Here is a 21,331-nt window from a genome sequence, read left to right on the forward strand (position 1 = left end):
AATTCTGGGGAATCCATTTCGCTGAACACTGCACGGTATTGTTAGCTTCTTCGGAACTCCTTGCCTCACATTATTAAATTCCTCATGCCTCATTGGATACTCGAACCCGGATCTTACCTTTTGACCTCAATCTCGTCTAGCACTTTGGATTTGTCTGCCTTTCTCCATTTGGATAACCTTTGGTATCGAACCCAGAATTCGCCCTCGACTACGTCTCTGTCTAATGTTTTGGATTCGTCAGCAATCTCTCCTGTCTCGGCTCCCCAACTCTGCATAGGGTTCTCCGCCTGTACCCCCCATTGTCAGCTGTATATGTGTGGCCTCATAGGTTCGACTTGAAATCTCACGCCCTCCATTTTGCTATAAGCACTGAAGTGGTCCTATGGTTTGACTTTGTCAATAACCTTTCACAATTATAGATCTGTAACAAATCCCTCGTTGTTTTCTCTTCTCAGTACTAAAAAGATTCTGTTCATTTATCATGTTGGTGAAAACATTCCCTTGAGGCAACAAGCTAAACTTGTTTTCCTTCTTTGAACTGATTCTTAAGCACCACTGTCCTTTGTGTAACACGGTGAACTGAATTGCACACAATTATTCTCTAAGCCTTATTTGTTTCTACCTGCTGTTTCTGTGTTGCCACTCTGTAGTGGTGCTTATGGGGTCTCTCATGCAGTGTCGATTAAACTTTAATTTCTCTGTCTCAGGTTTAGCTGACGAGATTGTTTGATCACCAAGGGCTGCTGGGATAGGCCCTTTTTGCAGGTCTTCATTAAAAAGTCATATTTGGTACATGGTACAATTCCCTGAGGGATTCTGGCTTTAAAAGTGATCGTAATGTTGCTGTGTTACGTTTTTAGCTACCAATAATCTCCTATTCAGACTGTTGCAAAGAGGGGATTGACAGGGCTGTCAGACTACAGTAGGTTTCAAAGGATCCAGTGATACACAGGGATTTCACTACAACAGATAATGTACCATTTGAAACCATTTATTAATACAATCTCAGTTTTATAACGGCATCCTGTGAAAACAGGATCCATGCACAAACTATTTTAAAAAGTAACATTCTCGTAATATGAGAAGTCAATCAAAAAACTAAATTTTTAATGTTTTCCTTTACTAATGGGTTACTGGGAATTGTTATTGGAAACAGGCAAAAGATATGTAATGTGCCCTTTTTTCCGTTATCAGATATTATGTGTAATAAAGTGAAAATTCACTTTTTTGCTGGCATTGAATTGCTTTAACAGAACACTGGGCTTCCATTTTTTAACCACGTTATCTAATACAGGGTCACAGGGAAGCCAGAGCCTATCCCAGCAAGCAACAGGCACAAAGCAGGGTACACCCTGGATGAGACACTAGTCTATTGGAGGGCACACACAGACTCAGTTTTCCTAGAAGCCAATCAACCCACCACTTTATCTTCGGACTATGGAGGGAAACCAACATGAACACAGAGAGAACATACAAACTCCATGAGTATAGTACCCCAGGTCTGGAATTGAAACCAGGGCCGCAGCACTGCATGGCAGCAATGCTAACCCCTGCACCACAATGCCACCCTCATAATTAATGGATTAATATTCCCTAGTACTCTGAATACAACCAGAAAACATACTATCAGGCCCAGGTGGTTCCTTCAAGCACTTCTAAGCTTTGTAACTCCTCAGTATGTGCTGTGTGGAGATGATCTAGTGAAATACTCTTTAAAATATTAATCAAGAACATTTGCTGTTCCCCTTTTATCTTCTTCAATTAGTCCATCATTAACAATTAGTCTCCTATTTCCTTTGCTACCACTTCTTCTGTTTTGTATGTAAAAATCCTTTTGTGTTAGCACTTAACCCCTGGCAGTGTTCTCTAATCTTAGGTCTCTCCCTGTCTCAGCCCTCTTGATGTCTTTTTTGCCTTTTTTGCTCACAGCGTCATTTACTTTTTTACTTCTTTTGTTCTTAGATCTTTTATGTGCACAGCTTTCTCTCTTAATAAGATTCTTATTTGATCCAATAAGCCAATAATTATGCCACAGTTCCTTACGCTTGATATTGCGTACCTTGGGGACTAACTTATGTGCCTCTAGCGATACAAACTGAACATCAAAGAAACATCATTTTTAACTGAAACAACTTTATTAGGAAAATGTCCATCTTTTTTTTTCTAGTAGGTGCACTGCCATATTATTGTATAGACATGGCATTAGTAAATCTTTCCATCCATTTTCTAACCACTTCTTCCAATTCAGGGCTGCAGGGGAGCCAGATCCTCTCCTGGCAAGAAACAGGAGCAAGGCAGGGTACACCCTGGATGGGACGCTCGTCCACATACAGTAAGCATCACGTCCTCATCGTGCCAGAAAGCTGTCATTGCAAGAATGGCACGAAGATGTTCATTGTCCTGCTGGAATGACAGTGTCAGGATGATTCCAGGAAGGGAAGCCAGAGAGGCCCCAGGGAACAGTGTGGGCCTGTTCCCTGTGCTGTACAGTCAGGCTTGCATCAGTCACTGCAAGTGGAGTTCTGTAGCAACCAGAATCTACTACCCTGACCAGCCTTCCCCTCTCCAAAACCATGATTGCTCCCAGTCTGTTGAACACCATGATTAATGTGGCACGGGTGGTGCAGTGGCACAGAGGTCAGCATTGCTGCCTCAAGGTTCTGGGGACCTGGGTTCAATTCCAGACCTGGGGTGCTATCTGTGTGGAGTTTGTATGTTCTCCCCATGTTCACATGGGTTTCCTCCAGGTGCTCCAGTAAAAAGACATACTTGTAGGTTAGTTGGCTTTAATTAACCTACAAGTTAATTGATGCCAATTAACAATTAACTTTAACCAATTAAGAGAAGACTGACCCTCACATGAGTGTGTTTGTGTCTGCCTGCCCTGTGATGAACTGGTGTCCTGTCCCGGGTGTAAACTGCTATGCACTATTTACTTTGCAAGATCCCCAGCTCCCCTGTGACCCTGTACTGGATCAAATGGTTAGAACATGAATGGATGGAGTTCTTTTAATGGTGGCAGCAGTACAGGTGCTAAGCTCAGGAATCTATTGACCGTCTCTGGAAATGTGTATTTCTCTGGGCACCACCTTTGCTGAGAAGTGTAAATTGTTTCATATTGTACCCCTCTCCTCACCCCTTTAAGAGGAGATGGGGACATTTTAAATACATTGTTCTACTGTCTTCAGCTCCCAGTACATCTGCTTGCTGTCTTGATTTCTAAACCTTATCAAAAGTGTTTATATCTTCAAGTTCTGACATTTTATCATAATATTTCTTTAATTATGATTATAGTTTCTATAGGAACACGTTTCTATCCATTGTCTGGGTCACTTTAAATGATTGAAAACACTAGGGGGCAGAGTTTTTCCATTGAACAATATATATAGAAGCTAACTGAAAATATTAAATTCTCAATATGTACTATACAGGCATAAAAGCTCAAGTTTTGTCACCTGTATCTTACACATGGGTTCATCTCCAATGAGAATGAGATTACAGCACGGTGCCACCTGTATCTACTTCATGCCCATACGGTCAGCTCTTGATATATTCCATCCATTTTCCAACTGCATTATCCAATACAGCAGGGGAGCCAAAGATGAACCCGGCAATCAATGGGCTCAAGGCAGGGTACACCCTGGGCAGAACCCCAGTCCATCGCAGGGCAGATTGACACAGACGCACACACTCACACCAGGACCAGTTTTCCAAGAAGCTCAGTAACCTATCAGTACAGTATGTCTTGGGACCATGGCAGAAAACCGGAGATTCCAGAGGAAACCCTCGCACACATGAGGAGAACAAACATCCTCCATGCAGACAGCACCCCAAGACCGGAACTGAACCCAAGGTGAGACAGCAATCTTAACTACTGCAAACTGGGAAGACCTCTGTGGCAAGCTGTCTGAAGGGTACTGCAGCAAATGATTTATTAATTGATCTTGCCTTTATAGATCTCAAGAGTATAAACGTCCAAATGCGTCATTCTATATTTTAGGAGGCTGTTTCACAATCAAGACTGATTTACTCCGGCTGGTTTGAACAGGGAAGAGTGCTGTTTGTACAGCCATCATCTGCTTGCTCAGAAGCCCATGTGTGCACCCTATCTATCCTACCTTGTGACTTTGTGTGTAAAGGGTATGACAGCCCATCACCCCATTTCATGTTTCATGAAAAACAGGTCAGGTCAGGATGCAATACCTCAGATATAGTCAGGACAGACATTCAAACAGAGCAGTGGTCCCAGCCTTCCATAAATTAAAGGTTTCTGCATTGAAGCCATGATTAGGTAATATAAATGCTTAAAACCTGCATTTCTGACAATGAAATGCACACAAAACATTTTCTCTAGTGTTGTAGATAGCATCATCACTGAGCAGCTGGAGTATCACAAAGTGCCCAACAGCATAATTCACAATTTCACCTGGATGGGTCTCTCTCTCTCTTCAGCAATTAACATGTTGCAAGAGAAAGGTTTCCAGTGACGGGCCCTGTGGTCCTTTTAGATTGTTTGGTAATTAGTAGCTAATTGATCCAAGGATCTCACTCATCTTTTTTAAAGAAGCCAAAATATTGACTTTAACCACATGGTGGTTAGAGCTTGTTCCACACTCCCACCACCCTTTGGGTAAGGAAGTGTCTAGTGTTCTTGGTTTGAAATGCACTTGCATTTAATTTCCTCTGGTTCGTGTTCCACTTTTACAATACACAATGCAGACAGTCAAGCCCCACCACCCAAACCCTAACAACTCCAACCATGTCTCCATTGTCAGGTAGGAGAAGATCGACCAGCTTTACATTCTCTCAAAAGAAACACCTAAGCAGCACAAAATGTGCATCCAGGTACTTGTACGTGGTCCCACTGTTATACCAGATCTGATGTATTGTTGCCACATACCATTCATACACACACATACAGTAGTATTCACCACGTACTAAAATTCTCTCATTCATGAGATGATTTAAAGCTTATGCAACACTCATTTGAGGAGATCACAGCCAGTCATGAATGATGATCAAAACTAAGGCAATAATCATGCAATCAATATCTCAACTACCCAATTATTCATAAAATATACATGCATGCACAGAAGAGTAACTTTGCTTTGAGGCTCAGCACATTGATTACTTCTCATAAATCTTACTTCATCATCTACAGTATGTCGTTCCCTATTATTTTTAGATCTATTCACTTGAAGTTTGAGCATAAAAAAGGCAAATGTTTGTTAGCAAAAGAAAATGTAGAATTTCAATCAAGGTTTACACAAAAACCCTGTAATTCTGAATGATGTGTTCAATGTTGATCACCACCATATAAAGAGATCGCTGCCCTGTAACAGTTTAAAACCGGAACACAATGATTCCTGGTGCTAAAGAAAGTCACATGTTAAAGGAACAGGGTCCCTGTGGTCTTGGACAGAAAAGATTTTGAAAGGATCTAACTGAAGGGTTTTAAAGATTAAACAATGTTGAGCACTTGGGACTGGAACCATTAGCACTCCATTTCATAAGGAGCTGTGGATGTCTGTAACAAGCTGCCAAGCCATGCTGTTCAAGCTCACTCTCTTTCAAAGTCATGCCTTATTAGTTTTGGATGGTGAGGCAGGTGGCACAGTAGTTAGTATTGCTGCCTCACAGCACTGGGGTTCAATCTTCTAGCTGTTATCAGCATGGAGTTTGTTTGTTCTCCCCATGTTCACTTGGGTATCCTCCCACAGTGCAAAAACATACATTGGCTTCCCTCGTGCGAGCGCGTTTGTGTCTATATGTACCCTACAGCTTACGACTGGCGTCCCATCTAGCGTGTTTCCTACATTGCCACCATTGTTTGCCAGGATAGGCTCTGGCTCCCACATGACCCTGTAGTGGACAAAGGTTGGATGGTTTCAAATCACATGCCATCTTTCCTTATCTGAGGCTGTCTAAGTGTATCCCTGACCTTGGAATGATACCTATAAGACCTAAAATAACTTTCCAGGTCTTTGTTTTTTGAGTTTCACAAAATCGTTTCCCTTCCCTCACTCCATCCCAGGAGAAAAAAGCAATGATCAAAAGACATTCACTTCAAACCACACGACTTGCCCCACCCTCAGGCACTTCAACTACAATGTCACATTGAAACATTTCCTTTGAAAATGCCAGAGCCAGCTGTGGAGGCCAGGTAATTAGGGAAGAAGTAAAGACAGAGGTACTCCTGCCACCTCATGTTCCCCTGAGGGCTAACAATCAGTATTACAAAAGCCTTCCTGTTGCTAGGCATCCATTCAAACATACAGTACTGTCACCCAGTTTCGTAACAAGGACCCCATTCTGAAATCAACAAAAAGCCTAAATCCATCCTGCTATGGCCCAGGAGTCATCTGGCCTTCCACACATACACACACTCAGCTTGCATTTCCTAATTTAAATTTAGAGTTTGACCTCTATTTTCAGACAAGCCAAGCAAAGCAATGCTTTCTTCTGGAGCGTTTCCTGGGTGCATCCTCCATCCCATGAATTCCACATGGAGTTTGTACGTTTCCCTGTGTTCATGTGGGTTACCCTCTTGGTGCTTTAGTTTCCTCCCACAGGCCAAAAAGATACTGGTAGGTTAATTGGTATCTGGGAGTGTGTGTGTTTGTGTCTGTGTGGGCCCTGCGATGGACTGGCATCCTGCCCAGGGCGTACCCTGCCTTGCGCCCGTTTGCTTGATGGGATAGACTCTAGCTGCCCTGTGATCCTGAATTGGATGATGTAGTTAGAAATGGATGGATAGATATACGGCCAAAAGGTAAATAAAAGTCAGTGCAGTTACTTTTCTTACTTATTGATGAGCAACCAAGAAAAATATGCAAATATCAAAGTTTAAATCACTTTATTTGACAGTAGCTCTGGAAAATAAGAATCACAAAATATGGAATTAAAAGTGGTCTACTTAAGTGGAGGATATGAATGCAGATTCATGCATCTCAATTATTTGAAACACAGCTGCACTGATGATAACAGAGTGAAAAAAAACCCCTTAAAAATCAAATACACCATCAGAAGGCCAAACATGCCAGAACATGCATTTAAAAAATATATTTATGGTCTTAAAAAGTCAAAATGACGGAGTTTAAATTCACATTGAGATGTGGGATAGGCAGCAGACAAATAATACATTGACAGTACTGATCACCATAATAATAATATCCTACCAGCAGCCTGCAAAAACAACTTCACTGATCAGTAATAGTGTTTCAACCAAGTTTAGTGAAGTTTCAAAGAGCAAGTCTAAACTTATTACAGAGATTAACAAAACCTCACAAAAGAGTGTTCAGGATTAGTTCTTTGTGTTCTTTACAGCCATGAGTCTAATCTGAAATTATGGTAAATTCAATTACAATCTGCTCACAAATAAAACAAAGGAAAAGAAGCAGTGCACCAAAACCAGACAGACATAGAGGAAATAAGTACCCAGCTGTACAATGCTTAAATATCACTGCTGACTGGATTGAAATCAATACTGTCTGCCTGGGAGCCAGGTGTTAAAAGTCAGGCCAATCACACTACAGTCATCATACCAACACTCGCCAAAGCCTTTAAGAAAAGAAAACTGTGTGATGAGCAGATTACATTAAAATCAATATTAACAACACAGTCACCCAACACAGCACTTGCTTTTCAAGGTTTGTATTATTAGTGTATAAAGATTTGAATGGACCATGGCCAATCAAGTTTCATGTGATGTTTAAGCACAATACTGTATCTGTGGATAATTATACTTCAGGAGATCATCCATGTATCGCTCCACGATAAGAAACAGCAGCAACTGCACTACAAAGCTAATGTTAATCTGCCTGACACTTACCGTCACATTTCCAGTTATTCACACCCTATTCCTTTTTTATATTTGAAGCCTTTAATCAACAGACAAAAGAGTTCTTAATGCCTCCTCTCTGAAACACAAACTCACAGCTTTCAAATTCAATTTCAATTCAAACCAAACAAGTGTGTGTACTCTACTGTTATTAGCAGTCTCTCCTTCCAGAATAACCACTTCCTTTCCTTTATAAAATTAAACTTTTTTTAATGGAATTAATAAACAAACCTAATGCTCCCACCCCCCCCCCATCTCAAAATGACAAAGTTCTATCATTGAAAGGTCACACTTTATTCATTTAGCATGTGGTCTCCTTTAAACCAGACTGCTCTGGTATACCTTTTAGACTGTTTCTCTGTAGAGAGTAGGGATGTCTCACTCTGCCCCTCAGTGCAGGGGATCTTGGAATGTGAGGCTGAGGTCAGAGGGCAATTGCTGCCCAGCCTGCAATGAGAAGCGTTCCCCCCCAGGGCGCAGCCTTGCTGAACGTGGGGTCCCCTGTGATTGCATGGTAGTAGAAGGACCCACAGAACATTACCATGCCAGAGGTCAGCAACGTGCCAGCCTGGAAAGAAACAAATCAGATTACTTGGTCAGACATGCTAGGCCTTCCCTTGTGTTTATCCATCCAACCTCTAACCACATCATCCAATTCAGGGTCACTATAGGAAGAAACTGGAGCAGCAGGAGGAATCCCCATGCGGACATGGGGAGAAAACGCCGAATGCACCCCAGTTTCCCTCCTGGTACACTGGTTTCCTCGCACAATCCAAAGACATACTGGTAGGTTAATCGGCTTTTGGGAAAATTGGCACTGGTGTGAGTTTGTGTGTCTGTGTGTGCCCTGTGATGGACTGGTGTCCTGTCCAGGGTGTATCCTGCCTTGTGTGTATTAATTGCCGGGACATGCCCCGGCTGCCCTGCGACCCCGCGTTGGCAAATGAATGGATGGGTGTGAACTGTAGGACCTTGGATTAATTGAATCACCACCAGGTAAAAATCTTACACAATGAGTATAGACAAACTTGATCTGGTCTTACATGTACTGACTCATCCTCATGTACCATCTCAGCCAGTACAGGACAAATATTTTCAAGTTATATGCCAAAAACTGGAAAAAGCAAGGTTATTAGACCTCTGCAAATAGGAACAGGAAGTCATGGAATAAGCAGTATATCATTTTAAAATCTTTTGGGGGGGGAAGCACAGTAAAGTGGGAAAGTTGTGGGTCCCTGCTATGGGTGGGTCCCCACTGTTGTCCCCTTGAGCGAGGTACTTTACCCAGCTGTATAAGGGGGCAGCAGTATTGCTGGGGTTAGCCCTGTGATGGACCAGTGTCCCATCCAGGGGGAGGAGTCACGTGCCCAACGCCATGGCAGCCACAATGACCTCTTTCCTGATGAGCCACTCTGGTTCACATACAGACATGACCTTTTCTTCAGCTCCAACTTACCACAACTGGCTTCCTGCAGCGCGCAGCCCCCAGTAGTGCCAGGCTATGAAGGAAGTGGTACTTGTTGGCTGTTTCAAACATCTAGAAAAAAAGGCATAAAACAAGGACATTTTAATTGTAACAAACAGATGACTCCAGTTATATCTTCACATTCAGTGACTGTACACAATATGGGTACCTTTCACCTCCAACTATGTTATTCACTAAATTACCCCATACAAGCATTCAACATTTTGTCCAAGACGACAACTTTGCAATGAGCTGGGCTAAACTGAAGATGATAACTTCCTAGTCAGCAGGCATAAAAGACAAAAACAGATAGCAAATTGAAACAAAAGAATAAAACACTGAATGATGATTGTAACTTTCATAGTAGCTAACCAGTTTTCACTTAATAATTCAACAGGATAATCTAACATTCAATTGCAGAGAGACAGACCTGTTTCCTGACTGTACCTAAAGGTTTCCTCTTCAGACTGGAAACACCTGGCCTATCAGTACAGCATTCGTATCTTATTGTCCTATTTAATACCACATCACACTGGGGAACCAAAGCACAGAACACGTGAGGCACTTCATCTCAGAGACAATTTTTAGCTATGCAGTTCTACACGTGATGACAACACACAGTAGCATGGGATAACCACCAGTCAGAGAACTTACATCAAATGAGACATTTTCAGACAGAATGCTGGGTACTGACTTTTGACTTTAAGCATCGCGATTTCTTCCCCATCTGTATTAATTTATAATCGCATATTGTGAGATCTGTGTACTGTGATTTAGTTTACACAACAATGGATCTACTAACCACAATCCTTCATTAATTCTTAGAATTAATAAGAACTCCCTTAATATCTTGCCGCTGTAGTCATATTAATAATGCATTACAAATCAAAAGCCAGTGAGTCCTGCTGTAGTAGCTGCTTGATACTGTATTACCCTTTAACACAACAAAACATATTATGAGGCCATCATAACTGCTACTTTGCAGTCTTTTTTCGCCATTAAGTTTATGGCTTAAATGTCAACAAAGTATATTCACACAGAAAATATTGCTTCAATACAGGCAAAAGGCAGTCATTTTTAATGTGTGTGAAAGTAACTTAGTTTGCTTTGGGCTACATTGCAGCTCAGTAACTCCAAACCATAAAGGGAGAGGTTCTTAATCTTGTTTGAGGATCACAAAATAAACTTCAATTCTAAAAAATTGAACATATATTGCTCGTGTATTTCATAAACCATATATCTCACACCTGGTTGATTTAAAGCGGATTTGGCATTAGCAGTTACTCTCCTATGTGAAACCTGAGCATGCATGTTAAAGAATAAGAGTGAAGTTCTCATGATTTCACTCCTAAATAGCTTTAATAAAGCACTAATCATTTTAACTCAGGTTGATCTATTAAAAATGTCAGGTTGGAAAAAGAAAGGAATTAGTAAGGTAGATGATACTAAGGTTGACAACTGTATCAACCTGCATAAACAGTAATTAAAAATGTAATGTGTCAGCTCTGGGTACTTCATTTATAATTAATGTACTTTAATCATGGGCAGAGCAGTCATGCAGTGGTTGGTATTTGCTGCCTAGCAGTGCTGGGGTCTTGGGTTATTGCATGAAGTTTGTATGTCCTCCCTGGCTTTGCGTGGGTTTCGGCCCACCGTGCAAAGACACACTGGTACAGTAGGTTAATTAAGTTCAGGGAAAATTGGTCCTGGTGTGAGTGTGTGCGTGTATTTGTGTCTGTGTGTTCCCTGCACTGGGCTGGCATCACTTCCACGGTTTTCCCTGCCTTGCGTACACCTGTGTGTCAGGATAGTCTCCGGCTACTCCTTGACCTTGCACTGGGTAAAGAGTTTAGAAAATGCATGGATGGGTGGAACCTCACTCAGTGCTGTGAAGAATAAAATCACAATTAAGATCCATTGGTAGCTTAATCACCAAATGCCTACATTAAGGTGGCTGAAAGATTCCTGTGTCTCCCTATCAGAATGGCGACATCAAGTATTGGCGATGGAATTTCTCAAAAGAGCCAGAACCAAAGAGACAAACTACGCCGTACGGCAGTGTCAAGTCTCATATGATACAGAAGAGAGCAGAGAAGCAGGGGCCTGACAGATCAGCGTACCTCTTTCAGGTATTCATCGCGATCACTCCTCCGGAAGCCTAGACAACAAGGGACACACGAACAGAAGAAAGGTTACACACAAGAGAAGGACATTTAGTCCACCTAGCCTGCTGGGTAATTAGTAGCTCATTGATTTGAGGATCGAATCCAGTTGTTTCTTAAAAGAAGAAGGGTAATCAGCTTCAACAGCATGGCTCAGAAGCGTGTGCCATACTCCCACAACCCTTTGTGTAAAGTGGTCCCTGTTCTTATTTTTAAATGCACTTCCACATGGTTTCCACTTGTGCCCTCAACTGGAGAGTTTATTTTTCTCAGTCACACTACCCACTAAGAACACACAGAGAGCACATGAAGACTTGAAGCAGCTTCAAAACTTCAAAAATCAGTAGCGCAGGAAACTCTTAAAGAAAAGAAACATTTTACGGAACCTTACCATAATTATAATTCATAGGAAGATAAAAAAAAGTAACTCTCAGCTGTTTGGTTTTTTCAAATTAGGTTCAGTGAGCCCAGGGTTTAGGATAGATGCAATGATCATACAAAGACTGTTTTGACACAGATAATTAACAACAGAACAGAATTCTAAAAGACATGTTGGTAAACACAAATGCTAGGATTTCAGAAAACCAAAGTCTGATGCTGGTGGGTCACAATCGTTTAGTGCTTATTTTAATTCACCCATCCATCCATCCATCCATCCATTTCTAACTGCTTGCTCCTGGCAGGGGTCAAGGTGGTAACAGGCTGAGCAGAGCTAAGCAGGGCACACCAGACATCAGCAGTCTCCAGCTCCTCCTGGGGGGATTCCCAGGCGCTCCCAGGCCAGCCGAGAGATCTGATCCCTCCAGCGTGTCCCGTGTCTGTCCGTCGCGTCGAAGTCTCTTCCCAGTGGGCTGTGCCTGGTACCCCTCCAGCAGGAGACACCGAGGGTACAACCTCACCAGCTGCCCGAACTACCTGAGCAGTCTCCTCTCCATCCAGAAGGGCGGCGACTCGACTCAAAGCTCACCCCGGACTGCACGTCCGTCATGGAGAGTAAGCCCAGCAGCGCTATGGCGAGAGCTCGTTTCCGCTGCTTGTACTCCCGATCTCATTCTGTCAGGCACTACCCAAAGCTCATGACCACAGGCGAGAACAGGCCCCTAGATCGACCGGAAAACGGAGAGCTCGTCTGAAAACCCAGCTCCCGCGTCACCACCACGGTCCAGTACAGCATCCCAATGCGTTTTAATTGTTTCGTTTTCTTAGATTTCAATCTCCTCTTTTCTCTATGGGAAGGTTCACAAAATCGATGTTCTACCCAGCGATGAAAGAGCACACTTCCTCTGTCCAACATTTCATTTTTGAAAACACACTCATCGTGGTTTTTTTTTTTAATATACGTCTGACATTTCTGAAATGACCCACATCTTCTGGTTTACAAAACAACTGCAAACTCCCCTGAGCCTTTTCATGTAGTGGGGATAATAATTTCCTTCCAAAAAAAAAAAAACCCAATATTGTCATGCAATGAAAAGCCCTCACCTTGAATTTATTTTCCACGGCCAATGAATTTTAAAAGCCACTACATTTTCTTACTCAAATAGAAATGATCAAAAAGCCACTCGATATTGAGTTAAGCTAGACACATCCCGGAAATGAACACTCTCACAAGCTACAGGAGGGAACATGAAAAATGTATGAACTACACCGACTGCTTTTAATCCAAACCTCTTGTGTTGCTGCAGCCTGGCCCTCTTGCTGTCGATAAACAAAGCTCTTTGCCGTGGGACTGGGAGAAGGACGTTTGAATGGTTTTAGCAGAGAGCATTTTCAGACAGCGGTGCAACAAAAAAAAACTAAATGGCACAAGCAGTTCTGAAGGCCTGCTTCAGTAGACACCAGTCTGACTGCATTAGCAGCCAAGACTGTCATTTCAAACATTTGCAGGGACTGTATATTAAAACAAAATTATATGACATTTCAGGGAAGAATCCCAGTTTTCCATCCATTTCCTAACCGCATTATCCCATTCAGGGTCACAGGGAAGCCGGAGCCTATCCCAGCAAGCAATGGGCATATGGCGGGGTACACCCTGGATGAGACGCCAGTCCATTGCAAGGCACACACAGACACAAACACGCACACTCACACCTAGTTTTCCAAGAAGCCAATTAACCTCCAGTACCAGTACAGTATGTGATACGTACTGTGGAGGAAACCGGATCACCTGGAGGAAAACTAGATGAACCCAGAGAGAACATACAAAGGAATTAAACCCAGGTCCCCAGCACTGCGAGATGCCCAATGATGACCAGTGCGCCATCGTACTGCCACCCTATTTTTCCTTTGTTTTTTTGCTGAAAAACTGAAGCTGACTTGGTGGATTTATCACCTCCACCCTCTCATGAACACACCCCGTCAGGTATCCACCAGAGTGTTGACCACAGCACCTCCCTTACTACACAACTGACTCTCACTGCTCAGGCACTGAGCTAAGATAACAGTTTAGCCATTTTGGGGGTTGGGTTTTAAACCCAGCAATCATAGTAAGAGTTCTTGCTTGCTCTCCGTCAACAAACCCACTACCCAACTCTCCCTCAACAACTCCATTCTCTGCTAATGAATGGACAACTCCACACAAGTTTGAACTCAGTTCAACACAGTAGTGATTTCTGACCTCTGTGTGCTGGGTGAGCACACTGCTGCCTTCTGTAAGGCCAAACTCCACAGCATTAAATAAATCCTACTCTTAATTTCGCAACCCAGTGGCTGCTTTCAGAAAACGAAACTTAGTTATATCCAGGCCTGGACTGAACAACTGAATTTCTGTTTTGTATCTGTACTAACGTCGGCTACAAAGCTCGACACTTCTTAAAACTTTCTCTTCAGCTGCTCCTGCGTTGTGAAGTGTTACTCTTCGCCTCAATCTCAGTAACAATTCAGTTCTTAAGTTTAAAGGTGCCAAAACGTATACAGTTGTCACTTTCAACTGCATTGTGTTCATTAATTGGAGCAAAACTACAAACATATTTCAACAAACATACGAACACATTTCCGAACAGGAAATGCACAGAGTAATGATTTACTCAACAAGTTTCCCGAAGGAAATCGCTAAGACGAAGGGGTCAGCTGAACTCAGTGAAACAGCAGTTTTGTGGAGGACGTGTACCCTTAGTATTATTTACGCATATCGCTTGTTAATATCGACATAATTGAATGTCCTGCTTTATTTATTCATTTTAACCTCATATTCTGCTTCGAATCTGCGACGATGCCGTTCAAAAACCTTATAAATAGTTGTATACTATTATCTCGTTCTTGTGTGTAGTTAAACGCTTTATGTAGCGTCTGAATGAACCGTGGTGTAAAAAACGTTCTGCATTAGTGTTTTAAAAATCTTTTAAGTGCTCCCCCTGCGACTGAACTCTGAAAGACTCGGCCTCTCCTCGTGTAATTGCTTAAAATACAGATCGCAAACCCACCTGCTGTCTTCTGAAAGTAATCTTTTTGAAATATGTGATTAAAACATAGACCTACCGTGTGCTCCGTATGCACCTGCACTGACTGCAAGAGCCCCCGAAACACCCGCCAGTCTCTGGAAAAACAAAGTTGCCTTCATTCTGACACCAAATTCGTGACTGTCGAAGTGACGTCAGACGGATGCCATTTTGGCTCCGAAGCCGCTTGCGGGTTGAGTGCAAAACCAGTGGAAACGGAGCCAACATGGCGAATCATTATAACGCAGTTTTACAGCTGACAACAACAGGGATGAAGATTATGATTAAAATCCGAGTTTCACACCGAGTTCGCAAGTTTTTATTTTTTTCGGTGTGTTTAGTTAGGCAAGGTGTTTGACGATTACAATGATTGTTTTTTAGAACACAGCAATATAGCTCTTTGGGGTATCAAGCAGTATTCCATCTATTCTATTAAAACGATTTTCAAACCGTGTTCTGCTTTTTAAAGAAATTAAGAAAAATCTTTTTTTCCGTATGTGGATCTATCATGTAACAGATATAAACAAGCCCTCCTTCTCTTGTACACAGATGTTGGCCCTTCCCGAGGTTATAGGTTTCTTGTGGATTTTCATATTTCCGTCTTTTAAATGTTTGTTGGTGTACAGCCAGTAACGTTTCTCTGTCAGATATCTGACAATCTTTTGAGCACTTATGAACTCTTATCTCCTTTCACCCTTAATTTTATTACCAATTTCTTCATACGTCATCATTTCCTATAGTTGTTTTTTTACTATTTTTCTTTACAACCATATGACTATTGTACTGGTACTGTACATTGGTCTTCCTCGTATGGAACAATTATCCTGGCTGTTGATTGCCATTGAATTCTCTGTGTATGATAAAATAAATAATGCTCTTTTTTTTTAAAAAAAAAGATGCACTCTTTCTGTCTTCATGTTCAAAAATAATCTCCAGGACTGCAGTATGTAATCAAAATATTTCTCTTTGTCCACATGCAGTGCGCATCTGAGCTTTAAGACCCTGTTTCAATCAACCACTGACAAGCACCTCAGTCCAAAGTGAATTGATATGACTTCTTTGATTATAAAAATGCAACTGGCAAGTCTTGCCCTCCTTTCAGGAGAAGTGTTCATTATACCTTGAGGAAAAAGCCTTAACACTATTCCCACACTGAATAGGTGGACTTACCCATTACCCAGTTCCTCCACCAGTGTCCGGCCAGCTTGTCACTGATTCTTTGCTTCTTTGCTTCACACCAGGTGCTCCACCTGGTGGCCACCTCAGCCAGGTGCTTGAGGGAGCTCCCTGCTGTTTTTTCCCCCGGGACTGTCTTTGGCCACTCTCAGCCCCAACCTCGGCTTTTTCCCCAAAGTCATGTCAGCATGTCGTCTTTCTTGCATCACAGTCCAGGAAACAGTGACAGCAGCCATATCACCCTGCAACTCACAACTGGCAACCCACTGAAGCTAAGCAGGTGTGAGCCTGGTCAGTACCTGCATGGGAGATCTCCTGGGAAAAACTAAGGTTGCTGCTGCAAGAGGTGTTGGTGGGGCCAGCAGGGGGCGCTCACCTGGCAGTCCATGTGGGTCCTAATGCCCCAGTATAGTGACGGGGACACTATACAGTAAACAGGCGCCGTCCTTCGGATGAGACGTAAAACTGAGGTCCTGACTCTCTGTGGTCATTAAAAATCCCATGGCGTTTCTTGAAAAGAGTAGGGGTGTAACCCCAGCGTCCTGGCCAAATTTCCCATTGGCCCTTACCAATCATGGCCTCCTAATAATCCCTATCTATGAATTGGCTTCATTATTCTGCTCTCCTCCCCACTAATAGCTGATGCATGGTGAGCGTTCTGGCGCACTATGGCTGCTGTTGCATCATCCAGGTGGGGCTGCACATTGGTGGTGGTGGAGGGGAGTCCCCATTACCTGTAAAGCGCTTTGAGTGGAGTGTCCGGAAAAGCGCTATATAAGTGTAAGCAGTTATTATTATTATCTGTGCTTGTAGTTTCCTGTATCATGGGCTGTAATATCGCTACTCGACATCAAAATATTACATCCGGTGTCCAACTAGCCAAACAGGCTGTTGCCATGACAACAAGATATGGGCTGGAACCTGACCAGAACGCATTTGATACCTGGCAATTTAAGACCTGCCATATTAGGGAGCGTAGTCTTAGTGTGTCATCACCTCGTCTTAGCGTTTTCCTTCTGTGGTTCTTGGTTTGGGATTGTTGCTCATTGTTCCCTTTGATTTTGTATTTTCCCTTTGACTTCTTGCTCGAGTCTTTTGAGTTTCTTGATCCTTCACATGTGCCCCAGTTTTTGTTCTCAGCCCTCCTTTGCTGCCATTGCTTATGTTTTCATGGACTTGAACCCTGCCTATATCCTGACGGCCCTCTCGGATTGTGTTTGTTCTGCTTGTCTGTGCTGCAATTTGCTACTCACCTGCCACTGGATCTGTCTTCAGCTCCACAATGCTGCGCTTAACATAAGTGCTGTGCACTACATCCTGAATGGGCGTTTGACACATATCTCTTCTGTGTAGTAGCTTTTAAAACCAAAGTCCAAGTGCAGTGTTGCCCATTGAAATGTGACTACAATTCCTTTGGCCTGGGAAAAGTTCAAACAGTAACCCCAGGAGACCTGTGGATTTATTCAGCCAGTTCTTTGGGGGTGACTTTAACAGAACCATATTCAGTTGCCTTTGTATAGCATTGACATGCTTTTTGCTCTATCTCCTTTGCATACTTCTATTCCCTTAAAGTGGATGCAGTAGGAAACCCTGTCAGGTCTGCAGTTTTATAACATGCCAAGAACAATGCTCTAACTCTTGAGCTATGGAAAGTCAGTTATTAACAGACTGCGTTTTCAGAGCCCTATAATAGACATGCAGTTGGTTTCATGAGTCAGATATTGTGGCCTGATGGCCTTAATACACTCAGAAATATAAACAGGTCCAAAAATTGCAGGAGAGATTACAGAAACTAGGATAAACGTCTAGTTAATCTGTAGGTTTTAGATGGGCACTGTATAACTCTAATCAGGAAATGGAGGTGTTTACAATAGTTAACTTTTGTCCTTCCCAAATTTTATCTCTAAACTCCAGATGAGTGGTTTGGTACGAGTAAGAAATCTGCACTGCCAGATATCTCACCCTCTCAAAGTGAAACAATTCTTTTTTTTCTTCTTGGCACAATTTATTCAAGGCAGAAAACTGAATACATTACAGATTGTCTCCACTATCTGTGCTTATTACCTGGTCTGGATTAATAAGATTACTACAGGGCTTTTTTCTCTCTAATCTCTTGAGAAACCCAAACTCAGTCATACAGATGTCCCATTTCCTTTCACTTTCAATTGACGTCATCTTGGAAGCTTGTGTAATATGTATATATTCTATATTTATATAGTATTCTTCATATCGGGGGATATCAGTGTTCTGTACAGAGAAACAAATATATGCAGATACAAATCTACCTTTACACCAATGTCAAATAAAAGAAAGGTTTTCAGTTTAATTCCAAACTAATTTAGTCATTCAGCATTTCTGACTGGGGGGGATAGCAAGTGAAAGCCTTGAGTCTGGCTGGCCAAAGATGGCTCCTGACTTCAACCAGTAAATCTACAGTACATCCTCAGAACAGGTACAGTGTCATATATCTACAGTGAAAGCGCAGATTCAAGAGGCAAGGATGACACTCATATTCCTATGTCAACAGTTGCTAAAATGATGGATATCACCATTATTTGTTTCTTAGGGTTTAATTTCTGCTGCTTGTTATCCAGGACTGGAGTTTAGTTAGGGAACATGCTGCAATGATGTGAGTTGTGGGCCAACTCTGCACCTTGTGGACACCAGCAGGGGAGGGAACCCGTCTCTACCACAGTCAAGGCTGTGACTTGGCACAGGTGCCAGGGAAGGTGAGGGCTGTAAACAAGGAGAGTGAACATCTCTGTAACTGGTAGGACTTCTACAGGGAGAGGAAGAAAGGAAGAAACTTCTTTTTTAGAAAAAATAAATAGAAAAGAAACACCGGAGACAGGCTGGGTTTGAACATGCCTAAAGCTGAATCAAGGCATAACAGGGGGTGGATGGAGGAAGAGAGTGGATTAAGCCAGGATTGAGGCAAGGGTGGGACAATATGCAGCCCCAGGGGTGAGGTTGTGCCAGAGCTCTTGGAAAGGGTAACGACATCAAAAGGATCTTGTAGAGAAGAGCAGACATCATGATAACAGCTTGAGCTGGTTACTTTCCATGGAGTGTGGCAAGGCAGAGGTTGAAGAGTTGAAGCAAAAAGGCTTCAGAATGCACAGGAACAACACAGGACAAAAGGTGGAGATACTGTAGAAAAGTGGGAGGTAAGGTCTGTGTCCGACAAGAGCAAATGCCAAGTAGGAGAAAAGATGGGAAGGGGGTGCTCAGGAAGTGAGTGATGTATAAGCAGGAAGGTAGGATGGATAAGGCTAGAATGTGACTTCTTCCATATCTTCCAAATGGAAGAGATATCTTCCATATCTCTTCCATTTGGGAATAAAGCAAAAGTCTTCATATTATTAGGATAATAATATGGGTAAATCCATATTAAAGTGTATAAATGAGACATTCATTTCATTTCACTTCAGTGAATGAGATGTTTGAGGTGTACACCAAGTGTCTGAGAATGCATTTTTTAATTAAGACACAATGAAGATTTTAATGAAAAGTGGGCTTTCTGTCGTCAACAGGACGTGTCTCCCAGATACTGGCAAATAGAAATACTGTACAAAGTGGAAAAGCAGAAGATTGATTTACAAAGCAAAAGAAACTGACCAAACAGACAGGAACTAGGATACAGAAGGGAGAATATGCTGTATAACACAGAAGCACAACCCTAAAAAACGGCTAAAAATTATGAATTTGACAGAGAAGGCCAGACAAGGAGACAAACAGGAAAGCAGAGACACACAAAAACAGATTTTGTTTCAAGGCCTCTGTCACTGACCAGACTGACCCAGCTGTTTTGGAGCAAATGAAAATCCTGCAAGAATGAACAGCCTAGTCTTGCATGTTAAAAATATCTAGCAGTCAATCCATTATTCATGAACGGGCAAAATAATAGCAGAAGAGTAAATGAATTATTAATATTCCAACATCTTATTTCTTGAAATCAAGAAAAGAAAAAAAAATCCACCTCAGAAAAAAAAAAACACTGAGTTGTTTGTGGATTTTCCTTGGCCGATCTCTTAAAGTTTCCTATTCCGCCAACATTTTCCTGTTGTCAGGAAGTTGAATGAAGCAGTGTGTCGACACAGTGTACTGTATGAGGCAAACAAATGCGTTGCTCTGACTGTGGCGGCGGTAAGACTGCTGTTTTCTTGTCACAATACAGTAAGCACACCTGCAAACTCAATCTGTCATGAGCCACTTGAATCCGGAGTGATATTTTATTCACTATCATTTTTTTTTCAGAAGAAACCTATCGGGGAGAAGTAGGAAAAGGAGAGTTCAGTGAGCAATGTGTTGATAAGGCCAGCCATTGCTTTAATGAAGAACACAGGTATGTAAGCTTTGTGTCCCCCACCCCCCTTGAAACATCACTTTCTCTATTTTAGATGCAAATTAATGATTAGGTAACTCCCCCGCCTCCTAATTCTTTTAAATTCAAGAACAATTTTGTGGTCATCTGTTGTTCACTGCTATTCCAGCAAACAAAATAAATAGTTACTGTGAGCCAACCCACCAATATGGCAATTCAGTTTATATCAGTCAGTTAACTGTACTAAGGCACTTCAGGCTATTTAGATATAAATAATAAAAGCCAAACAGAATCTGTATCTAAAATCAAAAGATCGAGAAAGAAACATAAGCTATTATATTTGTAATTATGGTGTGAATGGAGCTGAACAAATGAGCTTTGTGAACTCACTGAAGTATGTGAAGTGGAAAAGGTAAAATTGATTAAAAAGCCACTCTACAAAACTCTGATTAAAAGCTGCAGCAAAACAGGAAAGTTTATTTTCTTTGTTTAATGTATACACCAATATATTTTGATCACTGCTTTCTCCACAGCGATAGAAGCAATTATTAACACGGTTGTATTTAGCATTCACTAAGGTCTGTACACTATCATCTTTAGGACTGTAGTCTGGATAGAGCTAAAGATCAGAACAAGTCATTAGTACTTCAAAATGTGTACATTGGTACTTCTTTATTTTTCCAGCAAAATCTTTCAAGAATAAATTCTAGTTTACAATGAGTGTGCTATATATCTATCCATCCATTTTTAATCTGCCTATCCAGTACAGGGTCACGGGGGAACTAGAGACTGTTTCAGTAAGCAACAGGTGCAAGAACACCAGTCCATCACAGGGCACACACAGACACAGACATGCACACAATCACACAGCAGGGACAATTTTCCCAGAAGCCAATTAACCTACCAGCATGTCTTTGGACTGTGGGA

General features: G+C 42.0%; 1 protein-coding gene across 1 annotated transcript; it reads right to left on the bottom strand.

The window, feature by feature from the left end:
- Window positions 1-6,839: 6,839 nt before the first annotated feature.
- tmem256 (transmembrane protein 256) lies at window positions 6,840-15,055 on the bottom strand. Its single transcript, XM_088912273.1, has 4 exons — window positions 14,945-15,055; window positions 11,426-11,463; window positions 9,297-9,377; window positions 6,840-8,408 (listed from the first exon to the last, which is right to left on the bottom strand). Exons 1-4 carry the CDS (start codon window positions 15,024-15,026, stop codon window positions 8,265-8,267), a joined length of 345 nt encoding a protein of 114 aa, XP_088768399.1. The 5' UTR covers window positions 15,027-15,055; the 3' UTR covers window positions 6,840-8,264.
- Between the last annotated feature and the right edge of the window lie 6,276 nt (window positions 15,056-21,331).

The sequence above is a fragment of the Atractosteus spatula genome, chromosome 3 (genome assembly GCF_055471065.1).
Source record: "Atractosteus spatula isolate fAtrSpa1 chromosome 3, fAtrSpa1.hap1, whole genome shotgun sequence".
Taxonomy (NCBI): Eukaryota; Metazoa; Chordata; class Actinopteri; order Semionotiformes; family Lepisosteidae; genus Atractosteus; species Atractosteus spatula.